This window comes from Chiloscyllium plagiosum, chromosome 38 (genome assembly GCF_004010195.1).
Source record: "Chiloscyllium plagiosum isolate BGI_BamShark_2017 chromosome 38, ASM401019v2, whole genome shotgun sequence".
In the NCBI taxonomy this organism is placed as follows: domain Eukaryota; kingdom Metazoa; phylum Chordata; class Chondrichthyes; order Orectolobiformes; family Hemiscylliidae; genus Chiloscyllium; species Chiloscyllium plagiosum.
The window spans coordinates 12,424,454-12,451,130 of record NC_057747.1 but is presented as its reverse complement, the minus strand read 5'-3'; the positions used below and the strand labels follow the sequence as shown (position 1 = coordinate 12,451,130).

The following is a 26,677-nucleotide window of genomic DNA, read 5'->3' as shown; positions in this document are numbered from 1 at the left end:
TGGGAGGGGGAGTTGAAATATTGGGCCACAGGGCAGTGTGGTTGATTGGTGGGGGTGTTCCAGAGATGTTCCCTAAAGTGGTCTGCTAGGAGGCGTCCAGTCTCCCCAATGTAGAGGAGACCGCATCGGGAGCAACTGATACAATAGATGATATTAGTGGATGTGCAGGTAAAAGTTTGATGGATGTGGAAGGCTCCTTTGGGGCCTTGGATAGAGGTGAGGGAGGAGGTGTGGGCGCAGGTTTTACAGTTCCTGCGGTGGCAGGGGAAAGTGCCAGGATGGGAGGGTGGGTCGTAGGGGGGCATGGACCTGACCAGGTAGTCACGGGGGGAACGGTCTTTGCGGAAGGCGGAGAGGGGTGGGGAGGGAAATATATCCCTGGTGGTGGGGTCTGTTTGGAGGTGGCGGAAATGTCGGCAGATGATTTGGTTTATGCGAAGGTTGGTAGGATGGAAGGTGAGCACCAGGGGCGTTCTGTCCTTGTTGCGGTTGGAGGGGTTGGGTCTGAGGGCGGAGGTGCAGGATGTGGATGAGATGCGTTGGAGGGCATCTTTAACCACGTGGGAAGAAACTAACCACGTAGGTTAGTTTCTGACCTTGCCCCCATCCCTGACCATGACCCTTGACCCCAGGCCAGGTTGGTTTCTGACTCTGACCCCATCCCTGTACCTGACCATGACCCTTAACCCCAGGCCTGGTGAGTTTCTGACCCTCACCTGTCCCTATCCGTGACCACTGACCCCAGGGCTGGTTAGTTTCTGACCCCTGACCCTCACCTTTCGCCATGTGTCCGGGGAACCATTTCGCCACCTCCCGGTTCCCGAACTCGAAGCTGGTCCGGAGCCGGAGAGCGGCCAACGCCGCGCCGCCCCGCATGGGGAGGGGGAGGGGGTCTCCAGAGGGACCGGGGCCTCACTGCGGGCCTGGGGCCGGACTCTCTCCCCGGGGAGGCAGCCGCTTCAATCCTGCAATAAACAGCTAGTAACAGCAGCGCCTTCCCCGGGAGGCCGCAGCTTCTCCTCCGCCTGAAGCCGCCCGGGTCCCAGGGAGCGTCTCTCAATGACACCGGGACCCGGGGAGCGTCTCTCAACCACCCCGGGTCCCAGGGAGCGTCTCTCAATGACACCGGGACCCGGGGAGTGTCTCTCAACCACCCCGGGGCCCAGGGAGCGTCTCTCAATCATCCCTGGAACCGGGGAGCGTCTCTCAATCACCCGGGACCCAGGGAGCGTCTGCCAATAACGCCAGGTCCTGGGGACCATCTCCCAATCACCCCAGTACCTAGGGAGCGTCTCTCAACCACCCCTGGAACCAAGGAGCGTCTCTCAATCACCCGGGGAGCAGCTGTCAATCACACGGGACCCAGGGAGTATCTCTCAATCACCCCCGGACCCGGGGAGCGTCTCCCAATCACCCCGGGACCCGGGGAGCGTCTCTCTATCACCTGTGACCCAGGGAGCATCTCCCAATCACCCCTAGAACCAAGGAGCGTCTCTCAATCACCCGGGGAGCGGCTGTCAATCACACGGGACCCAGGGAGTGTCTCTCAATCACCCTGGGACCCGGGGAGTGTCTCTCAATCACCTGGGACTCGGGAGCATCTCTCAATCACCCGGGACCCGGGGAGCGTCTCCCAATCACCCCGGGACCCGGGGAGCGTCTGTCTATCACCTGTGACCCAGGGAGCATCTCCCAATCACCCCTGGAACCAAGGAGCGTCTCTCAATCACCCGGGGAGCGGCTGTCAATCACACGGGACCCAGGGAGTGTCTCTCAATCACCCTGGGACCCGGGGAGTGTCTCTCAATCACCCGGGACTCGGGAGTGTCTCCCAATCACCCGGGACTCTGGGAGCATCTCTCAATCACCCGGGACCCGGGGAGCGTCTCTCAATCACCCAGGACCCGGGGAGCATCTCTCAATCACCCTGGGACCCGAGGAGTGTCTCCCAATCACCCCGGGACCCCAGGAGCATCTCTCAATCACCCTGAGACCCGGGGAACGTCTCCCAATCACCCCGGGACCCTGGGAGTGTCTCTCAATCACCCCGGGACCTGGGGAGTGTCTCCCAATCACCCGGGACGCATCTCTCAATCACCCCGGGGAGCATCTCTCAATCACCCCGGGACCCGGGGAGCATCTCTCAATCATCCCGGGACCCGGGGAGCGTCTCTCAATCACCCCGGGACCCGGGGACCGTCTCCCAATCGTCCCGGTACCCAGGGAGCGTCTCCCAATCACCCCGGGACCCGGGGAGCGTCTCTCAATCACCCAGGACCCAGGGAGCGTTTCTCAGTCACCCTGGGACCCGGGGAGCGTCTCTCAATGACCCGGGAAGTGTCTCTCAATCACCCCGGGACCCGGGGAGGGTCTCTCAATCACTCCTGGACCCAGGGAGCATCTCTCAATCACCCCGGGTCCTGGCGAGCGTCTCTCAATCACCATGGGACCCGGGGAGCATCTGTCAATTACCCCAGGAAGCATCTGTCAATTACCCCGGGAGGGTCTCTCAATCTCCCCGGGTCCCAGGGATCTTGTCTCAATCATGCCGGGACCCAGGGAGCATTTCTCAATTATCCCAGGACCCAGGGAGTGTCTCTCAATCACTCAGGGAGCGTCTCACAATCACTCTGGGTCCCACAGAGCGTCTCTCAATTATCCCGGGGCCCAGGAAGCATCTCTCAATTACCCCACGACCCAGGGAGTATCTCTCAATCACCCCAGGACCCGGGGAGCATCTGTCAATTACCCCAGGACCCAGGGAGTGTCTCTCAATTACGCTGGGACCCAGGGAGCGTCTCTCAATCACCCGGGACCCAGGGAGCGTCTGCCAATAATGCCAGGTCCTGGGGACCATCTCCCAATCACCCCGGTACCTAGGGAGCGTCTCTCAATCACTCCAGGTCCCACGGAGCATCTCTCAATTACTTCGGAGCCCAGGAAGCGTCTCTCAATTACCCCAGGACCCAGGGGAGCGTCTCTCAATCACCCCGGACCCGGGAAGCATCTCTCCATCACCCCGGGACCCAGGGAGTGTCTCTCAGTCATTCCAGATCCAGGGAGTGTCTCTCAATCTCCTTAGGCCCAAACGAACATCTCTTAAATACACCGGACCTGGCGAGGGTCTCTCAATCATCTCAGATCCAGGGAGCGTCTCTCAGTCACTCCAAACCCGGACAGCATCTCTCACTTAATTAATGTGTCGAAGGACGTGATATTCCCAGATGGGGAGAATACTGTATTTTGCATATTGTACATCCCTAGTTGTCTTGCAAAGACTAACTTCTCAACCACTGTAACCCCCCTGATAATTTCATGAGTGTCTGCTGGGAAATTGCTGAACTTTAAGCCAAGAATGACGAACCAATAATAACAGATATCCAATGTTGTTCAGCATTGCAATGACTGTGACTTTCCAAAATGTTGCTTCTCTTGTTCTTCACAGTAGTAGAGGTTGGATGCTAGGAAAATATTACTTAACGGAAGTAACAGTCAAAATTCCAGATTAACTATTCAACTGATGTGTTTGACAATGACAATTTAATGAAATGTTAGCATCGAGGGTTCAGCAACCAAGTAAAAATTTAACAGATTTATATTGATAGCTTTATTCTTTCTTTACAAGTGGATAGAAAATTCACATACTTTATGCAATTTGGAGTATGAAATTTGAAACGCAGAATTATTTGTCCATAAAATACAGGTTTTAATAAATTTCTAATGCTTTGACGAAATGAAGATACAGTACGCTGCCAAAGAGATTTTAAACAATATCAATTTGAAAAAGGGTCAATCTTAAGCACAAAGGAAATTTCAATCGTAATAAACAGTAACATTGGACTTGTGATTCACAGTACGTTCAATAAAACCATTTAGTCACAGGTAATAGGAATCAACATGCTGTTGGTAGTTGATTCATGGTAGACTGAGCAAGCTCAGAAATTGCAATATGATCTGATGCAAATCTACAACGTCTGCAGCTTCAGCATCATGTTTACTTTTTCCAGTTCTGATCACCAAGAAATAAGAAAGCATTCAAGTCATGGAACGAGTACAGAAGAAAAAAGCCACAGGACTGATCACTTCCATTTAAGGACTGAGTTATAAAGAGCGACTGGAGAAAGAGGACCTTTAGTCACACCGAACCAAATCTGGAGCAATCACAGCCACTTGTAAAATTCACTCGTCTCTTTGTTAAGGATGGGCCAGCTGTAAGCTGTAAGCAGTCAAGGTACAGCTAAAGTAGAAATTGCTGGAGAAACTCAGCAAGTCTGGCAGCATCAACAGAGAGAAAAGAGAGTTAACCTTTTGAATCCAGTGCCCTTCAGGTAAAAACTATACTTTAAAAGTGGTATGTGTCTTCCCAGGCCCCACCCACAACCTGTTCCAGTTGCAGGTTCACCTGATAGTCAACCTCCTTGACATTTAACTACAAAACACGTCAGTTTACTGAGAATCCTCTGCTTCTACAAGATCTCCACGCTGGACTGGAGTGGCCTGGTGCTAGATGGAGTCTCCAAATGGGTAATGGCGGCAGGGGCAGTGGGGTTGGGCCGAGAGGCAGTAGCAATGTGGGGTAGGGCCTGGAGATGGCCGGAACCAGGGTGCGGATTTCGAACAGTGAGTGAGTTCTCAGACTGGAGGTGAGTGGAGCAGAGTTTTGCAAACTTTCAGTTTTTTATATCAGATATGAAACTGAAAAACTGTTTGTTGAGCTGGTGGATTCTGTGTTGGATGTAGAATAGTAGAGGTCCTCCACGTGTTTGGGAAAGGGAGGCCTTGAGCTGGGGAAGGATGAGGAGAGGCAATGGGAGATACCTCTGCATTGCAGAGAGGGCAGAGTGGAGAATCTGGAGACTGAATCGTTTGTGGAGGTGTTGGAGGTATTTCAAGTATGGAGCATCAAAGGTGGGTCCAGGGTTTAGTGGGTTTAAAATATAACTGTAGGCCTTGAGGAATGAGATGGTTGTGAAGACAGCAGCTGAAGAATATCACGTGGCTGTAGTAGCGAGTTTGTTTCATCGTGTGGTCAAAAAGCTGGAGGGCTGAAGAGGTCATGACGCTGTGGCAGTGAGAAAGGGATTCACTCTCTGCATGTCTGAGGGGGTAGAGAAGTTCTTCTTTGAAGAGACTTCACAGTGGTACAAACTTGGTTAGAGACAAAAAAATACTGAAGAAGGGTTACACCTGAAACGTTGGCTTCTCCACCTCCTGATGCTGCCTGGCTTGCTGTCTTCTTCCAGCCTCCTGCTTATCTACCTTGGATTCCAGCATCTGCAGTTTTTCTTTTGTCTCTAACCATAATTGTGGTAAGTCAGAGAATTACCTCTAGGTATAAAGAATGTCAAAAGATTGGTTAAAAGTGATGAAGAGAAACATTGTAACGGAAGCCTGGGCAAACATGCAGATTGGTCTTCCAGTTTGGGTGATGGAAATTAAAACTTTAGGTTCACTCAAGAGTCAGTTACATGATGGTAGATCAAAGGGATCAACAGAAGAGGAAAAAACCACCAGGAGTTTTGTATGTGCTAGGGAAGAATGTAGAAAACGTGTAGTGGGGAAATATGAGAATGGGATTGGATATAGAGACAAACTGGTCTGAGTCTTGAGCCCATAAGTTTTACTTTAAAGTTTTACTTTATTTGGGGTCTTCTAATCAAGAGCTTTCACAGACTCCTTTCTCAATCCTTTCTTCTGGTCACCACCAATCAATTCTTAAATCTTTGTATGATCAGCTAGGTCCAAAATGTTTTTGGAACCCTGACACTAATTTGTTACGATAGAATTTTCCATTCATGCACAGGAATACAATTCATTTAATCATCCTTTTGTATCAACCCTTCCAATCTCTAACACAATTTATAAGCGTGGATACCAAATGGATTTTAGTAAAGATGGATATGATTGGTGTACTGTGATAGACTATTATAAAGTTTTATCGGTTTGCATTCACGGACGTTAAAGACAAATAGTAATTTTTCAGGCGATCTGCTTCTCTCCAACCCGACTCCAAGGCACCATGGGTAGTAGAGTAAAATGTCCGGTGAGTAGCTTCACCTGCGAAAAGTATCTGCAAAGGCTAACAGGAATAAAACGACCAAAGGTTAGTAAATCGAAACAGAAAGTGCTGTAGAATTGCAATGGGTCTGGAATTATCTGTGATGAGAGAAACAGAGTTAATATTTTGAGGCCAATGATTCTTCTTCTTCACAGCAATCATCTTCAACACAAGAGGGTTGAACTCATCAATGCTCCCTTTTGAATACTGAGATAAAGCTCCTGTAAAGAAATCAATACTGGATTTGTGAGTATAGTTTACTTTGTATCTTATTTGAATAGCTAAAAAGGACTTTTAGGGTGGATTTAAGCAATCTATATAAATTTAGAGCAAAATAACCATGTTCTAACACTATCGTGTTTCATCAAGGCAATACTGATTGAATATTTACTGACCTTAAATATGTCACTATGCCAGCATGGGGTGCAATGTGATAAAGATAGTTTAACCATTAACAGCTGGCATTCAAGTATGTGGGGCTTCAGGTTAATATTAACAAAGATCATCCTGAAGTGTTATCATCTTTTAATAAGAGATTGACTATATAGGAGGTTATATAGGGGTTAAACATCCTATAAGGGTGGTAGAGAGAGGAACCCTCATAACAATTACGAAGCAGTTAGGTTGGTATTGCAATGCCAAGGCATACAAGTCTGTGGGCCAAGTGCTGGAAAATGGGATCCGAGTAGCTGGGTGGGTGGTTTTGACTGGCATAGCCTTTTTCTGTGCTGTAGACCGCTGTGAATTATTTTAAACTCACAATGTCCTAAAGTCCTGACTAAGGTGAAGCTCTGAACAAGACAAAAAATGTAAAACAAGATACCGGGCTGATCCATATTTTAGATAATTCATCAAAATTAGTTTACCAACCTTATACGAAGGTGGTCACAGATCATTCTCTAAATTAACAAGACATTATTGGTGGCCTCGTATGCTGAAGTATTACAAGACTTCTGTTGCAAATTGTACAGCCTGTCACGAAGTGAATACATTTTCAACAACCAATTATAGTCAAAAATCCACTGGTTAAGATTATCATTGATTTTATTGGGCCTTTACCAAATTCAAATGGACACAAATACGTGCTAATTTGTGTTGACTATTGTGCTAATTCTTGGTGTATTTTGTACTTCTTTCTTGTATTCCTAGTGATTTATCAGAAACTGCGCTTATTGGCTCCCAGGTATAGAATCAGTTCCTGGTACTGGAACTGATTCTGATTGAAGAGCTGCCTTTTATTTCTAAAGTCTATCAAGTGCAGGCAAAGGGCCACTCTGGAGTACAGCAGATTTCATCACTCTGCATCAGCAGGGAAAATAGAAAAGAACATCTACGCCATAAAGAAAGGTCTAATTAAACTACATGAGATACTTGGTGGTAAGAGGAGCACCACATTAAATTATATCTAAATAATCAACTCTTGCAGTCAATTAGTGTAGTGTCTCCTGTGACTTTATGTCAGTTGGTACACATATCAATGCACTGTTCGTACAGAACACTAATCTAGAAACTGCAGGCATTACTAGGGATAGACTAGCACAGATTCAGGTTAAATAGGAAATAACTGAAATGATACACCACACTGGTGAGAAACAGAGAACACGTAAGATGAAAAATTTAACAAAATTAGGTCTCCCAGATAAAAGAATTGACATAAGAACAAAAGGAATCCAGCACATTGACACTTTAATGGAATAATCCACTGCAAATAGAAAAGTCCACAGTGATAGAGTAGTTAGGATTGAAGCCACCCCTTAGGACCCTTTTATATCTCTCTCCTCTCACCATGAACCTATGTCCTCTAGTTCTGGACTCCCCCACTCCAGGGAGAAGACCTTTTCTGTTTATCCATCCATTCCCCTCATGATTTTATAAACCTCTATAACCTCACCCCTCAGCCTCCGACACTCCAGCGAAAACAGCCCCAGCCTATTCAGCCTCTCCCTACACATCCAACAGAGATTTACCTGTACTTCCACACACATCATCTACTGTGTCCGTTGCTCTCGATGTGGCCTCCTCTACATTGGGGAGACAGGACACCAACTTGTGGAACATTTTAGAGAACATCTCTGGGACACACACTAAACAACCTCATCGCCCTGTGGCCAAACACTTTAACTCCTCCTCCCACTCCACTAAGGACATGCAGGTCCTGGGCCTCCTCCATCGCTAAATCCTAACCACCTGAAGCCTGGAGGAAGAACACCTCATCTTCCGTCTTGGGACTCTCCAACCACACAGGACCAATGTCAATTTCACCAGTTTCTTAATTTCCTCTCCCCCACCTTAAGTGAGATCCAACCTTCCAACTCGGCACCATCCTCCACCTTTCCACCTTCCTTCCCATCTATCCGTTCCACCTCGTATCACCACCATCGTCCACTTTCATCAACCTATCGCATTCCCAGCTACCTTCCCCTCAGCCCTACTCCCCTCTCCCATTTATCTCTCAGTCTCCTTGGGCCACCCCCTCATTCCTGATGAAGAGCTTATGTTCGAAACGTCGACTCTCCTGCTCCTCGGATGCTGCCTGACTGGCTGTGCCTTTCCAGCACCACACTTTCCAACATGCAGATAACGGGTGACTTGGTGATGGGTATGCTGGTTTTCATGGAGTTATTTCAGATCCTTTGTGGTCCAACTGTACACATTAATATATAGCAGCACCAACACTGCTGCATTTTAACAGCTCATTTCTGTTGGCGTTTGTTTGAAAAAGATAATCTGTGGGTGAAGTTCAAATCTTCCTCTTTCACAATTAACTCTCTAGGGAGAACTTTGAGAGATAAAAAAAGACAATTGCTGTAATAAATTTCAGGATGGAACATTTCCCTGTTTTAGCCACCAAATTATCCAATAAAGTAACTTTAATCCCGATATATAAAATGTAAATATATCATTCAGAAACAAATTGGTACAGTACCTGTGCTTGTGTAGATGGAAATGGGAGGGGTTCAGCAATGACATCTATATCATCCCCAGAACTTCCAACTGCAGTGTAACTATATGACCCTCTTGTGTATTGATCATTATACCATCTTGATCGAATGATGCCCTTTGGTGCAGGTATCAATGGGTTTCCTAAATAGAAGATCTTATGAGTGTTTAGTGCAGTATTTAAAAAAAAAAGACACTTCATATTGCCAAAACGTGTCAGAAAATGTACCTGTGAATTTACGTATGATTTGTGTCATACAATCTTTGATTTCACAATCTGACAGACTCTCCATATAATTAGCTTCCTCACCAGCAAGCACTATTAAAACGACATGGCCATACCTGCAGATGGAACATGAGAGACACGAACCCTGGGTGAGCCATGAACATTCATCTACCTGCATTCACCCTGCACATCACTCACCTGATTGAAGGTTCAAATGCTGCAGCAATGTACAGAGGAACCTCTATGATCTAAACCTCAATTATCCGAATTTCGGATTATCTGAACAAGGTCCCGATCCTTGGCTAAACTGTTATCTGGTATTCGATTATCTGAACAAAATACTCCCAGCCTGTGCGAATCGGATAACAGAGGTTCCTCTGTATTCAACATTGTATAGACAGTACTTATTTCATAAAAACTTCATATTCTTAATTTTGAATATTTGTGAAATGCAATTTAGCAGTTGAACAATTTTAAGAAATTAGTATTAGCTTCTTAGTACAGAACAGTAATATTCATTCAAAAATTCAAAACCTTTTATTTATCCCAAAGTATTCGATCCAGTTTGTAATTTATTATTTTTTTTCTTCATTTGCGGGACTTGACGTCACTGGCTGGCCAGCATTGATAGCCCACTCCCTATTTGCGCTTGAGAAGGTGGTGGTGAGCTGCCTTCTTGAATCGCTGCAGTCCACTTGCTGTGGGTTGACCCACAATGCCCGGAGGGAGGGAATTCCAGGACTTTGACCCAAAAACTCTGAAGGAACAGTAGTATATTTCCAAGTCAGGGTGGTGAGTTGCTTGGAGGGGAACTTGCAGATGGTGATGTTCCCAAGTACCTGCTGTCCTTCTAGATGGAAGTGGTCGTGGATTTGGAAGGTGCTGTCTAAGGATCTTTGGTGAATTTCTGCAGTGCATCTTGTAGATAGTACACACAGCTGCTCCTGAGCGCCTGTGGTGGAGGGATTGAATATTGGTAGATGTGGTGCCAATCAAGCAAGTTGCTTTGTCCTGGATGATGTCAAGCTTCGTGAGTGTTGTTGGAGCTGCACCCATCAAGGCAAATGGGGAGTATTCCATCCCACTCCTGACTTGTGCCTTGTAGATGGTGGACAGACTTTGGGGTGTCAGGAGGTGAGTTACTCACCACAGTATCCCTAGTCTGTGACCTGCTCTTGTAGACACTGTGTTTATGCGGTAAGTTCAGTTGAGTTTCTGGTCAATGGTAACCCCAAGGATGTTGACAGTGGGGATTCAGTGATGGTAATACTGTTGAATGTCAAGGGGCGATGGTCAGAGTGTCTCTTATTGGTGATGGTCATCGTCTGGCATTTGTGTGGTGTGAATGTTATTTGCCACTTGTCAGCCCAAGCCTGGATATTGTCCAGATCTTATTACATTTGAGCTCAGACTGCTTCAGTATCTGAGGAGTCGCATATGGTGCTGAACACTGTACAATCTTCAGAGAACATCCCCACTTCTAATCTTATGGCAGAGGGAAGGTCATTGATGAAGCAGCTGAAAATTGTTGGGCCTAGGACACTACCCAAGGGACTCCTGCAGAGATGTCCTGGAGCTGAGATGATTGACCCTTCACAACCACAACCATCTTCCTTTGTGCCAGGTATGACTCTAACCAGGGCAGTGTTTGTCCTGATACCCATTGATTCCAATTTTGCTCGGGCTCCTTGATGCCAAACTTGGTTAAATGCTGCCTTGGTGTCAAGAGCTGTCACTCTCACCTCACCTCTGGAATTCAGCTCTTTGTCCATGTTTGAACCAAGGCTGTAATGAGGTCAGCAGCTGAGTGACTCTGGCAAAACCCAAACTGGGCGTCACTGAGCAGGTTGTTGCTAAGCAGATGCTGCTTGATAGCACTGTTGATGACACCCTCATCACTCTACTGATGATGGAGAGTAGACTGATTGGACGGTAATTGGCTGGGTTGGATTTGTCCTGCTTTTTGAGACATACCTGGGCAATTTTCCACATTGTCGGGTAGATGCCAGTGTTGTAACTGTACTGGAAAAGCTTCGCTAAGGGAGTGGCATGTTCTGGAGCACGTCTTCTGTACTATTGCTGGAGTGTTATCAGGGCCCATTGCCTTTGCAGTATCTGTTGCCTCCAGCCGTTTTTTGATATTACCATTGACAACACATTTCAAGTACAATTACTTCATGCCAATGGAAATATCAGAGTTACGTGTTAAATTAATACATCTAAATGGATCTGTGAAATTTTACATTACGAATTTACTATTTTTTTGTATTATGACTTTATAACCATACAGTTTTTCTGCAGTCAACAATTCCAAAGAATTCCGACACTCATCCCTGGAATATCTGGATAAAAAGGATACCTACCTAAACTCTTATTTATTGACTACAACTCTGCCTGCAACACCAAAATTAAAAAAAAAACTCATCTCTAAACTCCCAGACATAGGTTTTGGCTCCCCACTTTGCAAATGGATCCTTGACCTCCTGACCCATGGACTACAACATTGTTGTGGTTCTGTTCGCCGAGCTGGGAATTTGTGTTGCAGACATTTCGTCCCCTGTCTAGGTGACATCCCCAGTGCTTGGAAGCCTCCTGTGATGCGCTTCTGTGATGTTTCCTCCGGCATTTATAGTGGTTTGTCTCTGCCGCTTCCGGTTGTCAGTTCCAGCTGTCCGCTGCAGTGGCCAGTATATTGGGTCTAGGTCGTTGTGCTTATTGATTGAATCTGTGGATGAGTGCCATGCCTCTAGGAATTCCCTGGCTGTTCTCTGTGAATACAGCCCAGTCTTTCAGTGTTTCACCTGTTGACTCCATCCAGACCTCCTGCTGCCTCAGGAAAGCAACCACCATAATCAAAGACCCCTCCCACCCCTGTTATACTCTCTTCTACTCTCTTCCATCAGGCAGAAAATATAACAAATTGAATCCACATACAAATAGATTTAGATTAGATTAGATTAGATTACAAGTCCACACCAACCCGCCGAAGCGCACCCACCCAGACCCATTCCCCTACATTTACCCCTGCACCTAACACTAGGGGCAATTTAGCATGGCCAATTCACCTAACATGCACATTTTTGGACTGTGGGAGGAAACCGGAGCACCTAGAGGAAACCCATGCAGACACGGGGAGAATGTGCAAACTCCACACAGTCAGTCGCCTGAAGCGGGAATTGAACCCGGGTCTCTGGCACTGTGAGGTAACAGTGCTAAAGGCAGAGATGCCGGTGTTAGCCTGGTGTAAACAAAGCTAAACATCACACAACACCAGGTTATAGTCCAACAGACTGGACTATTCCTGGTGTTGTGTGACCTTGAGTAGTTTCAAGAACAGCTTCTTCCCCATTGCTTTCGGACTTTTGAATAGACCTCTCATTAATTCTGTTTTCTCTCTCTGCACTCTCTTTACGGTTGTAACACTGTATTCTGTACTCTGTTCTGCTACCCTGATGCATTTTGTATCAGGGTAACAGAACAACACTTTTCACTGTATCTCAGTACATGTGACAGCAATACATCAAACCTACTCTGTGATTATACCCTTTGGTGCTGGATTCTCCGACAAGGGGAAACAACCTATCAAGTCCACTAAGAATCTTGCATGTTTCAATAAGTTCATACCTCATTCTTTGAAACTCCAATGAGTATAGGCCCAATCTACTCAACCTCTCCTCCCTCCATTCTGCAACAATATTTCCAACCGCAGGTTTTATTGAACTTTCCTTTAAGAAAATCTTCATATTTTAAAAGCTAATATATTCATGCAGTACTCAGAGCACCCAAGAGATAAACAGAATCAGAATGCAACTAAATAAGGGAGAGCAAATCATCATTCTGTATTGCATGACATCTGCATTTTATCATTTAAAATCACTTACTTTATTCTTTTTGTCTCCCCATTATGCGCATGTTCATTTTTAGAAAGAAAATGACAATTGGTTGCTATCATCAGAGAGTATTTCTGATGGCCAGATAATTGTTTCTGCAGCATAGATTAAAGTTCTGCATCAAACCTTGCAAAATCCTTGAAATAGCAGACTCTGGGAGAATTGAAAGTTTCAATGGGCAACTCCCATATAGAGTATCTGGAACTCTGAGTCCTCTGACTTACATAGACACTTTAAGATAGAGTGGTCCACTGCAGTTATGCAAATACTTACTCAGGAAATGCTAAACAATTAAGAATTGGAGTAAGAATCAAACTGACCACCCAACATAACACACTCTCACAATTACACCTCGCCCTGACATATCCCAGACACTAACCTGCCACTCACCCTCCCCACCCCACTCATTGGACACTCCCTCCTCCCTCACGTTAAAGTCGATCTGCACCCTTCTTTACAGGACCTCACATCCCAATCCTACTCTTATAAGACTCATTACACCATCCCCCGACCAAAGGGGAAGTCTCACCCAATATTTCTAAGAATGGAGAGAATCAAAAAGAAATCCAGAATTAGATATACACAAACTTACTTACTTCAGTTGCATACATACCTTTCCACAGGCTGTAGAATAAGAAAGCCTAATATCTTTCTGAACCACTCTTTTTGTAGATCTAGCTGTTTGCTAAGCAGCGGGGACTCATCCTCCCAAACCAGTCTGATCAGTTGACTTTCTGGTTCCCAAAACGGCTCCTCAAATTCAAGGAAGATTTTATTATTTGTCCCAAAACCCAGTTTCTGAATGGAATCGATTTTCCTGGCAGGAAGTGGGGGATGAATAAAAGTTTCGTAATGTTCTTTAAGGAAACCTGAAAAAGCAAATGGTATCAACCTGAATTGCTGATAGCATCCAAACTTTTAAAATATGTACCTGAGGTAGTTACAGTTAATGTAGCCATTGTCACATTAGCTCAAAATCAATTTCAGGGAGCATTGATGCGCATGCCCATGAATATCAGGCGTCTGCTTTTAACTCACTTCAAACTACCTCACAAAAGAATTTAAATCTGGACCCCCAGGATGCTGGAAGGTTCAGGAACTGCTCCAAATTAATCCCCCAGTGGGATTATTTTAATTCTAAAGTTATACACAAGTGGACAGCGACATGTATCGAGAATGCAGTCAATAAGATAGTTCATCAATCAAACCCAATGGAATATCACAGGAATTGTGGAGAGCTCTCAGGCAGTTTGAGAGTTAGTGACATCTATTCTGCAGTGAAAGTGACATTGAACCTGTGGTTCTCAGGTTAGTTGTCAATTAGAGATCTGAATAACCATAAAGGGTCTATCATCCCAAAATAGAGTATAAATGTTATTAAATTACTTAAAAATCCAGACACAGAAACTCAAATGGCATTTTACCTAAAGGAACAGTGATTATAACATGATCTGCTGGTATAGTTTCCCCATCTTCACACTCCACCACAACTGAGTGAGAATATTCCGGTGTGTTCGGTGCCTTGAAGGATCTGTTCCAATGGATGCATTTAACTGGCTTCTTGTACGATATAATATCCTTTGGCAGAGATCTCCTCATTGCATCAGTAAGGCTTGCAAATCCACTAAAAACGTAAAGAAATATTAATTGTCATTAGTGGCCCATTAACTTCACCAGGCAATGTTAATGCATTCTTCTTATTCCTAAGAGGTAGTCATGATGATTCTGTCCTTAAATCTTATGAAATATCCTGTTGCTTAAGAACTGCAATGCTGACCTTGACCAAAATCACCATCACCCATATCTAGGCAGAAATAGTGGTCAAAGGACAGCAAAGATTAGGTGTTACTGTTTACAAGAGTTTACTGCAGCAGTATGTGTCACATCCAACCAGAATAGAGGCACTGCTACACCTAGTTCTTGTGAATAATGTGGGCCAAATTGACAAGTGACACTGGGGGAGCATTTGGAGAACAATGATCTTTGAAATGATTAGGACGATAGTGGAAAATAACATTATTTTTCTTGCTCTTGGAAAAAACAAACTAGTGAGGGCTGACTTCAATGCTGCAAGAACAAAGCTTTGCCAAATATACTGGGACCAAAGTTTAATGGGAGAAGTATCACTGAACAATTAATTATCTCAAAGAGGAGATTGTTCAGGAACAATTAAGGAATATTCTCTTAAAAGGGAAAGGTAGGATAAAGAAATCCAGAACTCCCTGGATGACAAACGAAATGGAAATTAAGTTTCAGAAGAAAAGTGTGCTTATGACAGATGTCAGGGAGAAAACATAGTTGAGAACCAAGCTGAATAGAGAATGTAGAGAATAGAACTGAGAAAGAATTTAAAAAACAAGAGGGATTGTGAAAAAAAAAAAGACTGGCATCTAACATACAAGGAAAATCTCAAATTCTTCTATTGGCACATAAAAAGTAACAGGATTGTAAAAGGAGTTGTGGGGCCAGTTAGGGACTAAATGGGGATTTTTACGCATGCAGGCAAGAGGTATGGCTGAAGTCTTAATGAATACTTTTCTTTACCCGTCTTTTCTGTACACTAACTGGTGACAGAGGAGAGAGCACCGTCACTAGAAGAGTTTAAAGCACATAGGGAGGAGACTTTTCATAAGCAGTTGGTACTTAAAGTTGTTAAGTATTTGGTGCCAGATGAGATGCATCAAGGATATTAAAGGAAGGGATACTGGAAATTGCAGTGGATCTGGCAATAATCTTACAACATATCCTAGTTTTAGGAGCGGTGCCAGAGGATTGCGGAATTGCAAAGATTCTGGTCTTGTTTTCAAAAAAGGTTTGTAAGATAATCTTGCAATTGCAGACCAGTCAGTTTAACTTCAGAGGTATGGAAACTTCTAAAAACAATTTTTCAGGATAAAATTGATAGTCACGTAGAAAAATGAGAGTTAATTGTAAGAGTTAGCATGGATTTATTAAGTGAAAATTGTGTCTAACTGACATACTTGACTTTTTTGAAGCGCTAACAGAGACAGCTAATGAAGGCAAGACTATTTATACAGCCTGGATTAGTGGTGCTGGAAAAGCACAGCAGTTCAGGCAGCATCCGAGGAGCAGTAAAATCGACGTTTCGGGCAAAAGCCCTTCATCAGGAATATACCCTTTTTACATTGTTTTTACCTTTTACCTTTTTACCTATTTATACAGCCTTCCAAATGGTGTTTGACTCAGTGCCACACAACAGACTTGTGAGGAAATTTATAAGTCACGTAATAAGAGACATTAGCAACATGGATACAAAACTGGTTAAGGGATAGGGAACAGAGAATAATGGTGAAATAGATATTTCCCAGGCTGGAGGATTGTAGTTGAATTCACCTGGGGTTGCTATTGGGACCTTGCTTTTCCTGATACACACAAATACTCTGGAACTTGGTGTGGAGGGGATCAGTTCAAAGACTTAGGACTTGGAAAAAAAACTAGAAAAACTATGCATTGGGGGACAGTGTGGAGCATCAAAAAGACACTGACAAGTTGGACCGGGTGAATAACTGGTAGAAAGGTTTAATAAGGGAAAGAGGGGAAATACACTTTTGTGCAAAGGACATGGAGAGACAGTACAAAATAAAGGGTACTATTCTAAATGGTTAGTAGGGGCAGAGACAGTTGTGTATACACATGCACACTCATTAAAGATGGCAGGGCAAGAAGAGAGAGCTGTCAATAAAGCATGCAATAGTCTGTATGTCATCAATAAAGGCATAGAGTATAACAGCAGCGGTTTTATGCCGACCTATTTAAGATATTGGCTAAACAGCAGCTGGAGTACTATGTCCAGTTCTGGGTGCCACACTTTAGGAAGAATGTGAATCCATTGGAGAGAATGCGGAAAAGGTTTTACAGGAATGGCTTCAATTCTGAAGATAGATTGGAGAAGTTGGGACTGTTTTCTTCAAAGAAGATAATGCTGAGGGAGGCATGATAGAAGTTTTCAAAATCCTGAATGGTTTAGACAGAGTGGATAGGGAGAAATCTTCCACTCATAAATAGATTAAGATCCAGAGGGCAGAATTTCAATTTGTTTTGCAAAAGAAGCAAATACGAGGTGAGAGAATAAAAAGTGTTTTCACAGAGTGAATGTGGAAAGGAAATTCCTGGCCTGCATCGTGGAAGGTGGTTTGTAGCTGAGCTTTGACTATGGTGCCGACAGCACGAACACCACAGAGTTCCAGCAGTGACGAATACTTCCACCTCTCTTGCCACACAATTCTGCGAGAAGGGTGCCAAACTGCGCCATTGCATAATTAATGAGGTGAACCATACCAGATTATGTGAGAAAACTCACTGCTAGCTGTGGCAGAATGGGGCACCACAAATCTTGCACAACAGGACACTAACCAAAATGGACAAACTCAGCCCATAGCTCTCTGACCCTCTTTGTGTTCTCCTCGCAGCTTATATTCCTACCTAGCTTTGTCTCATTCTAAAATTTAGAAATGGTACTCTCTGCGACTTCATCTAAAACATGAAATTGGGTTGTAAATAGTTGTAGTCCCAGCACTGACCCTTGCAAATTTGAAACATTGGTAATAAAAAGAGAATGTAGTAACAGTTTTGCCCTTAGTACCTACCCTGGAAAAACACAGTCAACTCCAGGTAACATCATATACTCTCCATAAGGCTGGAGTGCTACATGATCCAAGCTGTCCGCTCCAGAGATACAACACTCCATCTTGAATTCTGCATTCAGCACAGCAAGTTTAAGGTTGCACGTTTCCTCATCATCCTGCCAACCTTCAGCATACCGGGCAATTTCAAGTTTTAGGAATTCACCCAAACTGCGGACAGGCTCAGTCTTCAACTGGAAGAAAGTCATACTTCGTGCAATAAGTGTTGAATACAATTCTTTCATGGGAGCCATTATTTCTGGCCCTATTTTCTTTCCTGAGCTGGTGTAATAAGTTGATATATCAGGTGGACGTCCACCAATTTGTACAGCCTGGTTCTCCTCTGACATTGCTTCTTCATCAAGAAGGTGATATTGGCTGGCCAAGTGAAACACAGCATTCTGTTTAGATGGCCCATGGATCCACTGTGCTCCAATATCTACCAAACCTTTAGCTGAATGAAGATAAAAAGAACCACATTGATTATCTTGCAATGAGATAGATTATCCGTCCAATTATTCTCAATTGATGGATATTAAATGGAAAGTCTAATGTTGTTGCTGCCAGAATTTGGACATACTTTACTCATACCCTCATACCAATGCCACTGTATTTGACAAGATTAGATTAGATTCCCTACAGTACGGAAATAGGCCCTTCAGCCCAACAAGTCCATACTGACCCTCCAAAGAGTAACCCACCCGGACTCTATATTTACCTCTAATACTATGGGGAATTCAGCATGGCCAATTCACCTGGCTGCACATCTTTGGATTATGGGATGCACATCTTTGGATTATGGGAGGATACCGGAGGAAACCCAAACAGACATGGGGTGAATGTATAAACTCCACACAGACAGTTGCCCGAGGTGGAAATGGAACCCGGGTCCCTGGCGCTGTGAGGCAGCAGTGCTAACCACTGAGCCATTGTGCTGCCCCTTTTACTGACAAAAGAATGGATGTTATGAAGGATTAAATTCAATGCCTCCATTGTTATGACACCTTTGTTGGTATCCTGCACAAAGTCTTACGAATATTCTTGTTTAGAAACATATATACTAAAGATATCCTGCTTAAAATATGCACTACTGATGTATTTCATTACTTGTAAATTAGGGAACCTCTCTGAATAGCAGAGCTGGCCTCCTCTGCACTTTCATCTCATGTGCTAAGAACCAGGTTTAAAAGAGATCCTCAGTCTGTTTGTTTAACATTCTTCCTACTACGCACATTCTTCTGCCTCTCCAAAATCCTTTCCTTCCTCTCACTGGTCTCCCTTATCCACATCCCCTTGCTCCCTTTCTCACCCCCTTCCCCAGCACTCTGGTGACTGCAGGTATCCCAACCTTTGCTCCTTCCTCTATGTCATTCTAATCCCGGCCTGCTCAATGCCTTTATCCCAACCCACTTTCCCAGCCCTGCTCGTCATTTCTCCTCCACTCTATCTCTCACGCTTTGCTTCAGTCTCCCGATTTCCTCCTGGTGATCACAGCTCTCTGAGTGAGCCAGCAGGCAGGAAGGATCTGGAAAAGCAGTGAATGGGTCGGAGTAGGATTGTGCGACAAGTTGAGGTAGCAAGGGGCTCAGAGACTGGCAGGTAAAGAACACTGAGCAACAAGTGAGAAGCAGCAAGCTGCAGGCTGAAGCTGACGAGTGTCAGACTGGAAATGACAAATGGGAAGTATGTCGATCCCTAATGAGACCACCAAATTAATGGTACGGTCCAGCTCAGAAGCAGTAACACTATTCGTTTAAGTAGACAAATTTTGAGATCTCAAGTAATAAGCAAGAAAATGAAGCCAGAACAGGCCGTGATTTTGATGAAACAAAATAAATTTTACTGGACAGAATGAGAATAACATCCAGAATTAACTGTAGGTAAATTGGGTAAACAAATAGTAAATGTGCTCAAGTCAGGACGCATTGATTGCTCAGTTGACTGTATCCAGGACTGCAGGTCAGGTCTTTCTGCTCCATGGATGCTACCCGACCTACTGTGCTTTTCCAGCATCACTCTAATCTAAACTCTGGTTTCCAGCATCTGCAGTCCTCACTTTTGCCATTCTGCAATCCAGAGCCTACTCATGAGCCTACGTGAAGCCCTTTCACAAAAAGCTAGCTTCACTAAACTGACCCAACTCCAGCATTCAACCAGCTCCAATGTTTCTCATCTGTACAAAACAAATGTCGTTTATTAGCTTCTTCAGGCTCACTCTCAGCTGCACTGAACTAACAATAATTGTTAAAAGTACAGTGTTAAGAAGCCTAGTAACAGAAACCTATGCACTATTGTTAACAACATATAGTGTGGCTTAGAGATCAATAAACAAGCATCTATAACTTTACCAACTGATTTTTGCCTCCAACAAGGTGGTTTACCTGATGCAGCAATGCTTACGTTATTTTCCCCAACATAAGAAACTTAATGTGAACATTGTAGCATTGAAGAATCTAATAGACATCCATAACTAATTTTCACAAACATTATATTCCTCAGGCACGCAAGTGTAGGGATTAATATTATAGATTTTTTTTCAATAGAGGAGTCTGCTTCTGCATTATTGCAGAGGAGATGCTCAACTGATAGGGTTCATAAGAACATAGGAGCATCAGAAAGACTAGCAAGAGTCGGCCATTCTGTCGTCAATCCAATCTCACCATTGTACAAGGTCCCAGACCTCAACTCCTCTTTCATGCTATGTCATTGACATTTTAATATCTATCCAACTCCTCTTTAAATGATTTCAGTGATATAACATCCACAGCATCCTGGGATACAGAATTGCAGGCATTCATTACCCTCCGGGAAAAAAAAATTTCTTCTCATCTTGATTTTAAAGGAGTTGTCCCCTTATTCTGTATGCATGCTATTTAAAGTTGCTGCTATCCTTTAAGCTGAATTTGAAGTTCTGCCATGTTGTTATTGCTGCCCTACAGACGATTGTTAACTACTGGATCTCTTATCAGTCCTACCTCATTACACATTACTAGGTCTAAAATAGCCTGTTCCTGGATAGATTGTTCCTAACAACATTACACAATCTTTGATACCACTGTAAAAGTTAGTCTTCCATATTTTCCTTGCCCATCTGATTTATCCAGCCAACACACAATTTAACATCACCCATAACAATTGTAGTACCCTTCTTATATTCTTTCATTATTTCCTCTATTATATTAAACCCAAAGTGAGGTACCTCTTTGCTGCCTTCTAGACGACTCCCACCCATGACTTCTTTCCCTTGCTATTCCTTAATTTGACTCAAACTGATTTCACGTCACAATTTATTTGCAGCTACATCACTACTCATCACTACCATTACACCTCAGTTAATTAACAATGCCACCCTACCTCATTTTCCTTTTTGTCCACTGTTTTGGAACATTGAGTTCTCAGCTCTGGTCGCACTGCATTTTCATTAATTTCTGTTTGTGCTGTCAATTCATCTACTTTGTTAATAATGCAGTGCACATTCAAATAAAGACCCATAAAATTTGATAGCTTATTATTATTACTTATTCTGGTTTCTAATTTCTGCTGCACTCTTACACAGTGACTTTGCCTCAGATTGTATGTTTAATCAGACATGGCAATAGTTATGTTTTTTCCTGCAATATTAGAAAGTGGTTATGGATTTTTATGGAATTGAAGAATCTGACAAATATTTATGACCACTGACTATTAGGTACAAAGATTACATTCCTTGGACATATCATTGTCTCAGCATGCTCCTGCCCCACTGAACTCATTTCTACCTACCTCGACACTGTCCTACCCCCCCTAGTCCAGGAATTCCCCACATAAGTTCGAGACACCACCCATGCCCTCCATCTCCTCCAAGACTTCCATTTCCCCAGCCCCCAATGCCTCATCTTCACCATGGATATCCAATCCCTCTACACCTCCATCCGCCATGACCAGGGCCTCCAAGCCCTCTGTTTTTTCCTCTCCCAACGTCCCCAACAGTACCCTTCCACCGACACTCATTCGTTTGGCCGAACTGGTCCTCACCCTTAACAATTTCTCCTTCGAATCCTCTCACTTCCTCCAGACCAAAGGGGTAGCCATGGGCACACATATGGGCCCCAGCTATGCCTGTCTCTTTGTTGGCTATGTAGAACAGTTGATCTTCTGTAATTACGCAGGCACCACTCCCCACCTCTCCCTCTGCTACATTGATGACTGCATTGGCGCCACCTCGTGCTCCCACGAGGAGGTTGAGCAATTCATCAACTTCACCATCACATTCAACCCTGACCTTAAATTTACCTGGACCATCTCTGACACTTCCCTCCCCTTCCTGAAGTTCTCCATCTCCATTAATGATGACACTGACATTTTTTACAAACCCACCGACTCCCACAGCTACCTGGATTACACCTCTTCCCACCCTACCTCTTGCAAAAATGCCATCCCGTATTCCCAATTCCTCTGCCTCCCCCGTATTTGCTCCCAGAAGGACCAGTTCCACCACAGAACACACCAGACAGCCTCCTTCTTTAGAGACCGCAATTTCCCTTCCCACGTGGTTAAAGATGCCTTCCAGTGGATCTCGTCCACATCCCGCACCTCCGCCCTCAGACCCCACCCCTCTAACCATAACAAGGACTGAATGCCCCTGATGCTCACCTTCCACCCTACCAACCTTCGCATAAACCAAATCATCCGCCGACATTTCTGCCACCTCCAAACAGACCCCACCACCAGGGATATATTTCCCTCCCCACCCCTTTCTGCCTTCCGCAAAGACCATTCCCTCCGTGACTACCTGGTCAGGTCCACGCCCCCCTACAAACCCACCCTCCCATGCTGGCAGCTTCCCCTGCCACCGCAGGAATTGCTAAACCTGCGCCCACACCTCCTCCCTCACCTCCATCCAAGGCCCTAAAGGAGCCTTCCATATCCATCAAAGCTTTACTTGCACATCCATTAAAATCATTTATTGTATCCGTTGCTCGAGCCTTCCATATCCATCAAAGTTTTACCTGCACATCCACTCATATCATTTATTGTATCTGTTGCTCCTGATGCGGTCTCCTCTACATTGGGGAAACTGAACACCTCCTAGCAGAGCACTTTAGAGAACATCTCTGGGACACCCGCACCTTTCAACCACACCGCCCTGTGGCCCAACATTTCAACTCTCCCTCCCACTCTGCCGAGGGTGACCCAAAATTTCAACTCCCCCTCCCAATCTGCCGAGGACATGCAGGTCCTGGGCTTCCTCCACCGCCACTTCCTCACCACCCGACGCCTGGAGTAAGAACGCCTCACCTTCCGTCTCAGAACAGTTCAACCCCAGGGCATCAGTGTGGACTTCACCAGTTTCCTCATTTCCCCTTTCCCCATCTCACCCCTCTAAAATGAGCGATATTAAGTGATAGTCCCAAATGCTGGAAGATATCAGGATCACACAGTCCCCTCCTCTAGCTTATCTCTCCACCCTTCAGGCTCTCTGCCTGTATTCCTGATGAAGGGCTTTTGCCCAAAACGTCGATTTTACTGCTCCTCGGATGCTGCTTGACCTGCTGTGCTCTTCCAGCACCACTAATCCAGAATCCATATATATTGTTATGGACTAGGCCAAACCACATTCTTAAGCAGACAGTCCTAAACCTAAGTTTGCAATTTGTTTCAGTAAGTGTACAGTGAAAATTACCCAGAGTAAGATAGCTAAGCTGACTACTAGATTTCAAAACAAACAAAAAATTTATTCAATTACACAATGAAATACAAAGAACAGAATAAAGAACCCCTATAGAACTTAACCTATCCAGCTAGACCTAATTATGCTGTTCCAAACATGCACAACAGTTCCAATGAGCAAATTCCCTTTAAAAAACAGTATAAATGGAACACATGCATACAGGTTGAAGTTGAAGGTCAGAAAAGCATTTCCACACAGCTCCCTGTTGAACTTCCCAGTTCAAGACTGAGTTAAAACTGCTCAGCTCAGCTAGCTAGAGAGCTGACTAGTCCCCTCTCTTCACACAGGTCACTTCTAAAGCATGACCACTTTGGCCTGAAGTCACATCTGTTTACATATAAACAAAACATCTCTCAAAATCCTTTTCCTTTCAGTATCAAACCAGACTGATCAGAGTTCCTGATGAAGGGCTTTTGCCCGAAACGTCGATTTCGAAGCTGCTTGGATGCTGCCTGAACTGCTGCGCTCTTCCAGCACCACTAATCCAGAATCTGGTTTCCAGCATCTGCAGTCATTGTTTTTAACCTCCCTGATCAGAGTCCAGACCAGTTTATTACCCCTCTGAAAAAAAAACGATAGAGTCTCCTTGAGCCAAGCAAGAGCTTTTAGAAAAAAGGACTAGCTTTATGATAATATGTCTGAACTAATTTTAAACTGCTAGGCCACAACAAGAGCATGCTCCCAGTACAGCATCATGCTTCAACTGATAAAAAGGTGAAACATGAAATCTTTAAACTGCAGAGTAGGCTGAATGGCCTCCTTTGGCTGCTATTCTCTATGATCTTTGTCTATATTTCAGGTAAATATGATGTTGTTATGATACCAGGAGCAGATCTCCTTAAGTCTCAATGAGACTTAAAACAAATTCTCCATCTTTCAGAGGACTCCCAGAGTTTTCTGCTGAGTAGCTAATCTCTTTTCTAGCCACTGCCGTCTCTGTCTCTGTTTTGGTCCAGGGTAATTGGGGGTTTTTTTTTTCCCCCAAAATCGAAGTCTATAACAGTTACACTCAAGAAGGCTACTCTTTATTTTCAGCGGCTCCTCCGAGCAGCTGCGTTTGGGACCTGGTGGGCGCACTCACCGAACCGCCGGCTCCAGGCGCGGCCACCGCATCGCTCGGTCGCCTCCAGCAGCCGGAGTTGGCTGAATCCGGACCGGAGCAGCCTCTGGGCAGCACCCAGACCCGCTACCCCGCAGCCGACAACGACGATGCGGGGATGGCCATGCTCCCGTCTGCTCATGAGCCGAGCCATTCACTCACTTCCCGATACACGGCTCGCTCGGCTCGTCTTACTCCGTGATTGTGCGCGTTGGCCACAGGCCCATCTAGACTTTGAATTAGTCCATCCCCTGAGATGGCGCAGATAACGCGACTTCGAAGTGAATGGTGTCAACACCTGCAATAGTGTGTTTTATATATATATATATATATATATATTAAAGCTTTGCATTCGTATTAAAGCATTTCACATCATGTCCAAAGCACATTGCATCCAATGGTAGATGTGAGAGGTAATTTCGGTTTAAACTTTAAGATGTGCCTGGACCACAGACTGATCTATAATAAAAGACAAAACCTTTGTTTCTTTTCTAACAACCATTTTATATACTCAAAAGTAGAGTAGTTTAAATTGTGCAGAATGCTGACAATTTGTGAGCTATAGTAAAAGCAAGCAGGCTCTTGATTAATGAAGCCATTCACACAGCAGAGAAGGATAAGTCCTTGGCTGATAAGACTCCAGGATGGGAATACGACTTGAGACATCTGTTTCAGATTAAAGCCTTTGACTGATAAAAACAACAAACTTTGGAGACTCTGGAGCCTTCTGTTGCAGACTTTGTGATAAAAATAATGATGTTTTTAAGAATGTGAACCTCATGGCTTGTTGGAGCCAAGGAGAGGAGGGACTTGTCCTATAAATAATGGAGACTTTGTAAGCCACAGCGCGCCTTTTCTTTAAGGGTGCCCGACTCTGCAGACTTGACTTGTTAATAAAACTTTGTTTTCCTGAATTTGTCTAGAGCGATTATTGAGAAGCGATTTTCGTTTCTAACAACTTGGGGGCTCGTCATCCGGGATCAACACTCCGGCCGCAAGGAGAGTTGAGGAAGAATATCGGAGAAGGTGCACCCTGCCGAGTTCGGCAGTCCCTGATTCCTTGCTTGTCGCCCCGCGCGGCTTGAGCGAGTGATATCCGGGAGGCTCAGGAAAACAAAGGAGGGGTGTACCCGAGGCAGTGGGGACGGTTAACGATCGAGTAATTTCGGTGCACCGAACCCAGGTAAGAAAAAACTTGCGGGGACCGTGTTTACGGAGGACTGGGTACCTACGGGGTGCCTGTGGATTTTTCTACAGAGACGTGGGACTCAGGAATCTAGAGACCGGGGCTCGCCTGTGAGGGATTTTGCAGAGACCGTGTTTGAGGAGGAACGTGTACCTACGGGGTGCCTGTGATTTGTGTCACAGAGACGTAGGACACAGGAATCCAAAGACCGGGGGTGCCTGCAAAGGAACCTGGGCGATCACGGGACTGAAGGTCCGGGAATTGGCTACATTGTGATAGATTATCACGGGAAAAATACGAAGTCCTCAGAAATGGGAAATAAGGGATCTAAGGCGATTAAGGGAAAGGTAGGCTTAAACAGGGACAATGACACATACCCCGGGGTACCTGACGATAGTCCGTTAGGGAAAATGCTAAATAATTGGGATCAGGGTGGAAGAAAGGGAAAATCTAAAAGGAAGATGGTAAAATACTGTCAAAAGTGGTCCCAGAAACCTATTCAGGGCAACTCAGTGTGGTGGCCTAGATTCGGTACTGACGAAGACTGGGTCCGGCAAGCCCTCATTTTATATGTCAATTCAAAACCTGATGTTAATCTGGAAGAAAGTGATTATGCCCTTTGTTGGCTGCCGGTTACGATATCTTGTCAAATGCAGGTAACTAATAAAGACTCGAAAGGGCAGAAAGAATGGGACCCTTTAGATCACTTACCGCCGCCCTACGTGACCCCGTCTGCCCCACAAAATGTTCCTTCGGGTGACGACGATTCAGGGGAAGGGGAAGAAAATGAGGAGGAATCACAAACTACCTCAGGGGTACAGACCAGATCTCAAGCTGAAAAGGGTCACAGACAAAACCCTGTCTCGATTGCAAGAATGAATCCACTCCGGGAAGTGCCCATGGGGGGCGAGGAAGGAAGGACGGG

The 26,677-nt window shown here is 44.8% G+C and overlaps 2 protein-coding genes across 5 annotated transcripts in view; both read right to left on the bottom strand.

Moving 5' to 3' along the window:
* mtg1 (mitochondrial ribosome-associated GTPase 1) overlaps nucleotides 1-928 on the bottom strand; it is a 30,482-nt gene extending 29,554 nt beyond the window's left edge. For all 3 annotated transcript variants that reach the window (XM_043678860.1, XM_043678861.1, XM_043678863.1), the window contains exon 1: nucleotides 777-928. In XM_043678860.1, coding sequence (XP_043534795.1) covers nucleotides 777-876 — 100 coding nt within the window. In that variant the 5' untranslated portion in view covers nucleotides 877-928. The remainder of the gene's footprint in view (nucleotides 1-776) is intronic.
* Nucleotides 929-5,728: 4,800 nt separating this feature from the next.
* Nucleotides 5,729-24,869, bottom strand: paox (polyamine oxidase). 2 transcript variants are annotated; one of them, XM_043678850.1, is made up of 7 exons: nucleotides 24,549-24,863; nucleotides 17,722-18,211; nucleotides 14,539-14,738; nucleotides 13,728-13,983; nucleotides 9,228-9,340; nucleotides 8,985-9,142; nucleotides 5,729-6,079 (listed from the first exon to the last, which is right to left on the bottom strand). In XM_043678850.1, exons 1-7 carry the CDS (start codon nucleotides 24,718-24,720, stop codon nucleotides 5,936-5,938), a joined length of 1,533 nt encoding a protein of 510 aa, XP_043534785.1. In that variant the 5' UTR covers nucleotides 24,721-24,863; the 3' UTR covers nucleotides 5,729-5,935. The 2 variants fall into 2 exon arrangements, with proteins under 2 accessions (XP_043534785.1, XP_043534786.1); XM_043678851.1 differs by lacking the exon at nucleotides 5,729-6,079 and adding an exon at nucleotides 8,630-8,837 and having other exon boundaries at nucleotides 24,549-24,869.
* Nucleotides 24,870-26,677: the final 1,808 nt, after the last annotated feature.

What these genes read in the sequence shown, in the direction of transcription:
- paox (XM_043678850.1), bottom strand. Translation starts at nt 24,720, where the DNA reads ATGGCTCGGCTCATGAGCAGACGGGAGCATGGCCATCCCCGCATCGTC. An exon ending in ATTCTACAGCCTGTGGAAAG is followed by an intron (nt 9,341 to 13,727) that starts GTATGTATGCAA and finishes TTCCATCTGCAG; the next exon opens with GTATGGCCATGTCGTTTTAA. An exon ending in TTCCATCTACACAAGCACAG is followed by an intron (nt 6,080 to 8,984) that starts GTACTGTACCAA and finishes TATTCCTGTTAG; the next exon opens with CCTTTGCAGATACTTTTCGC.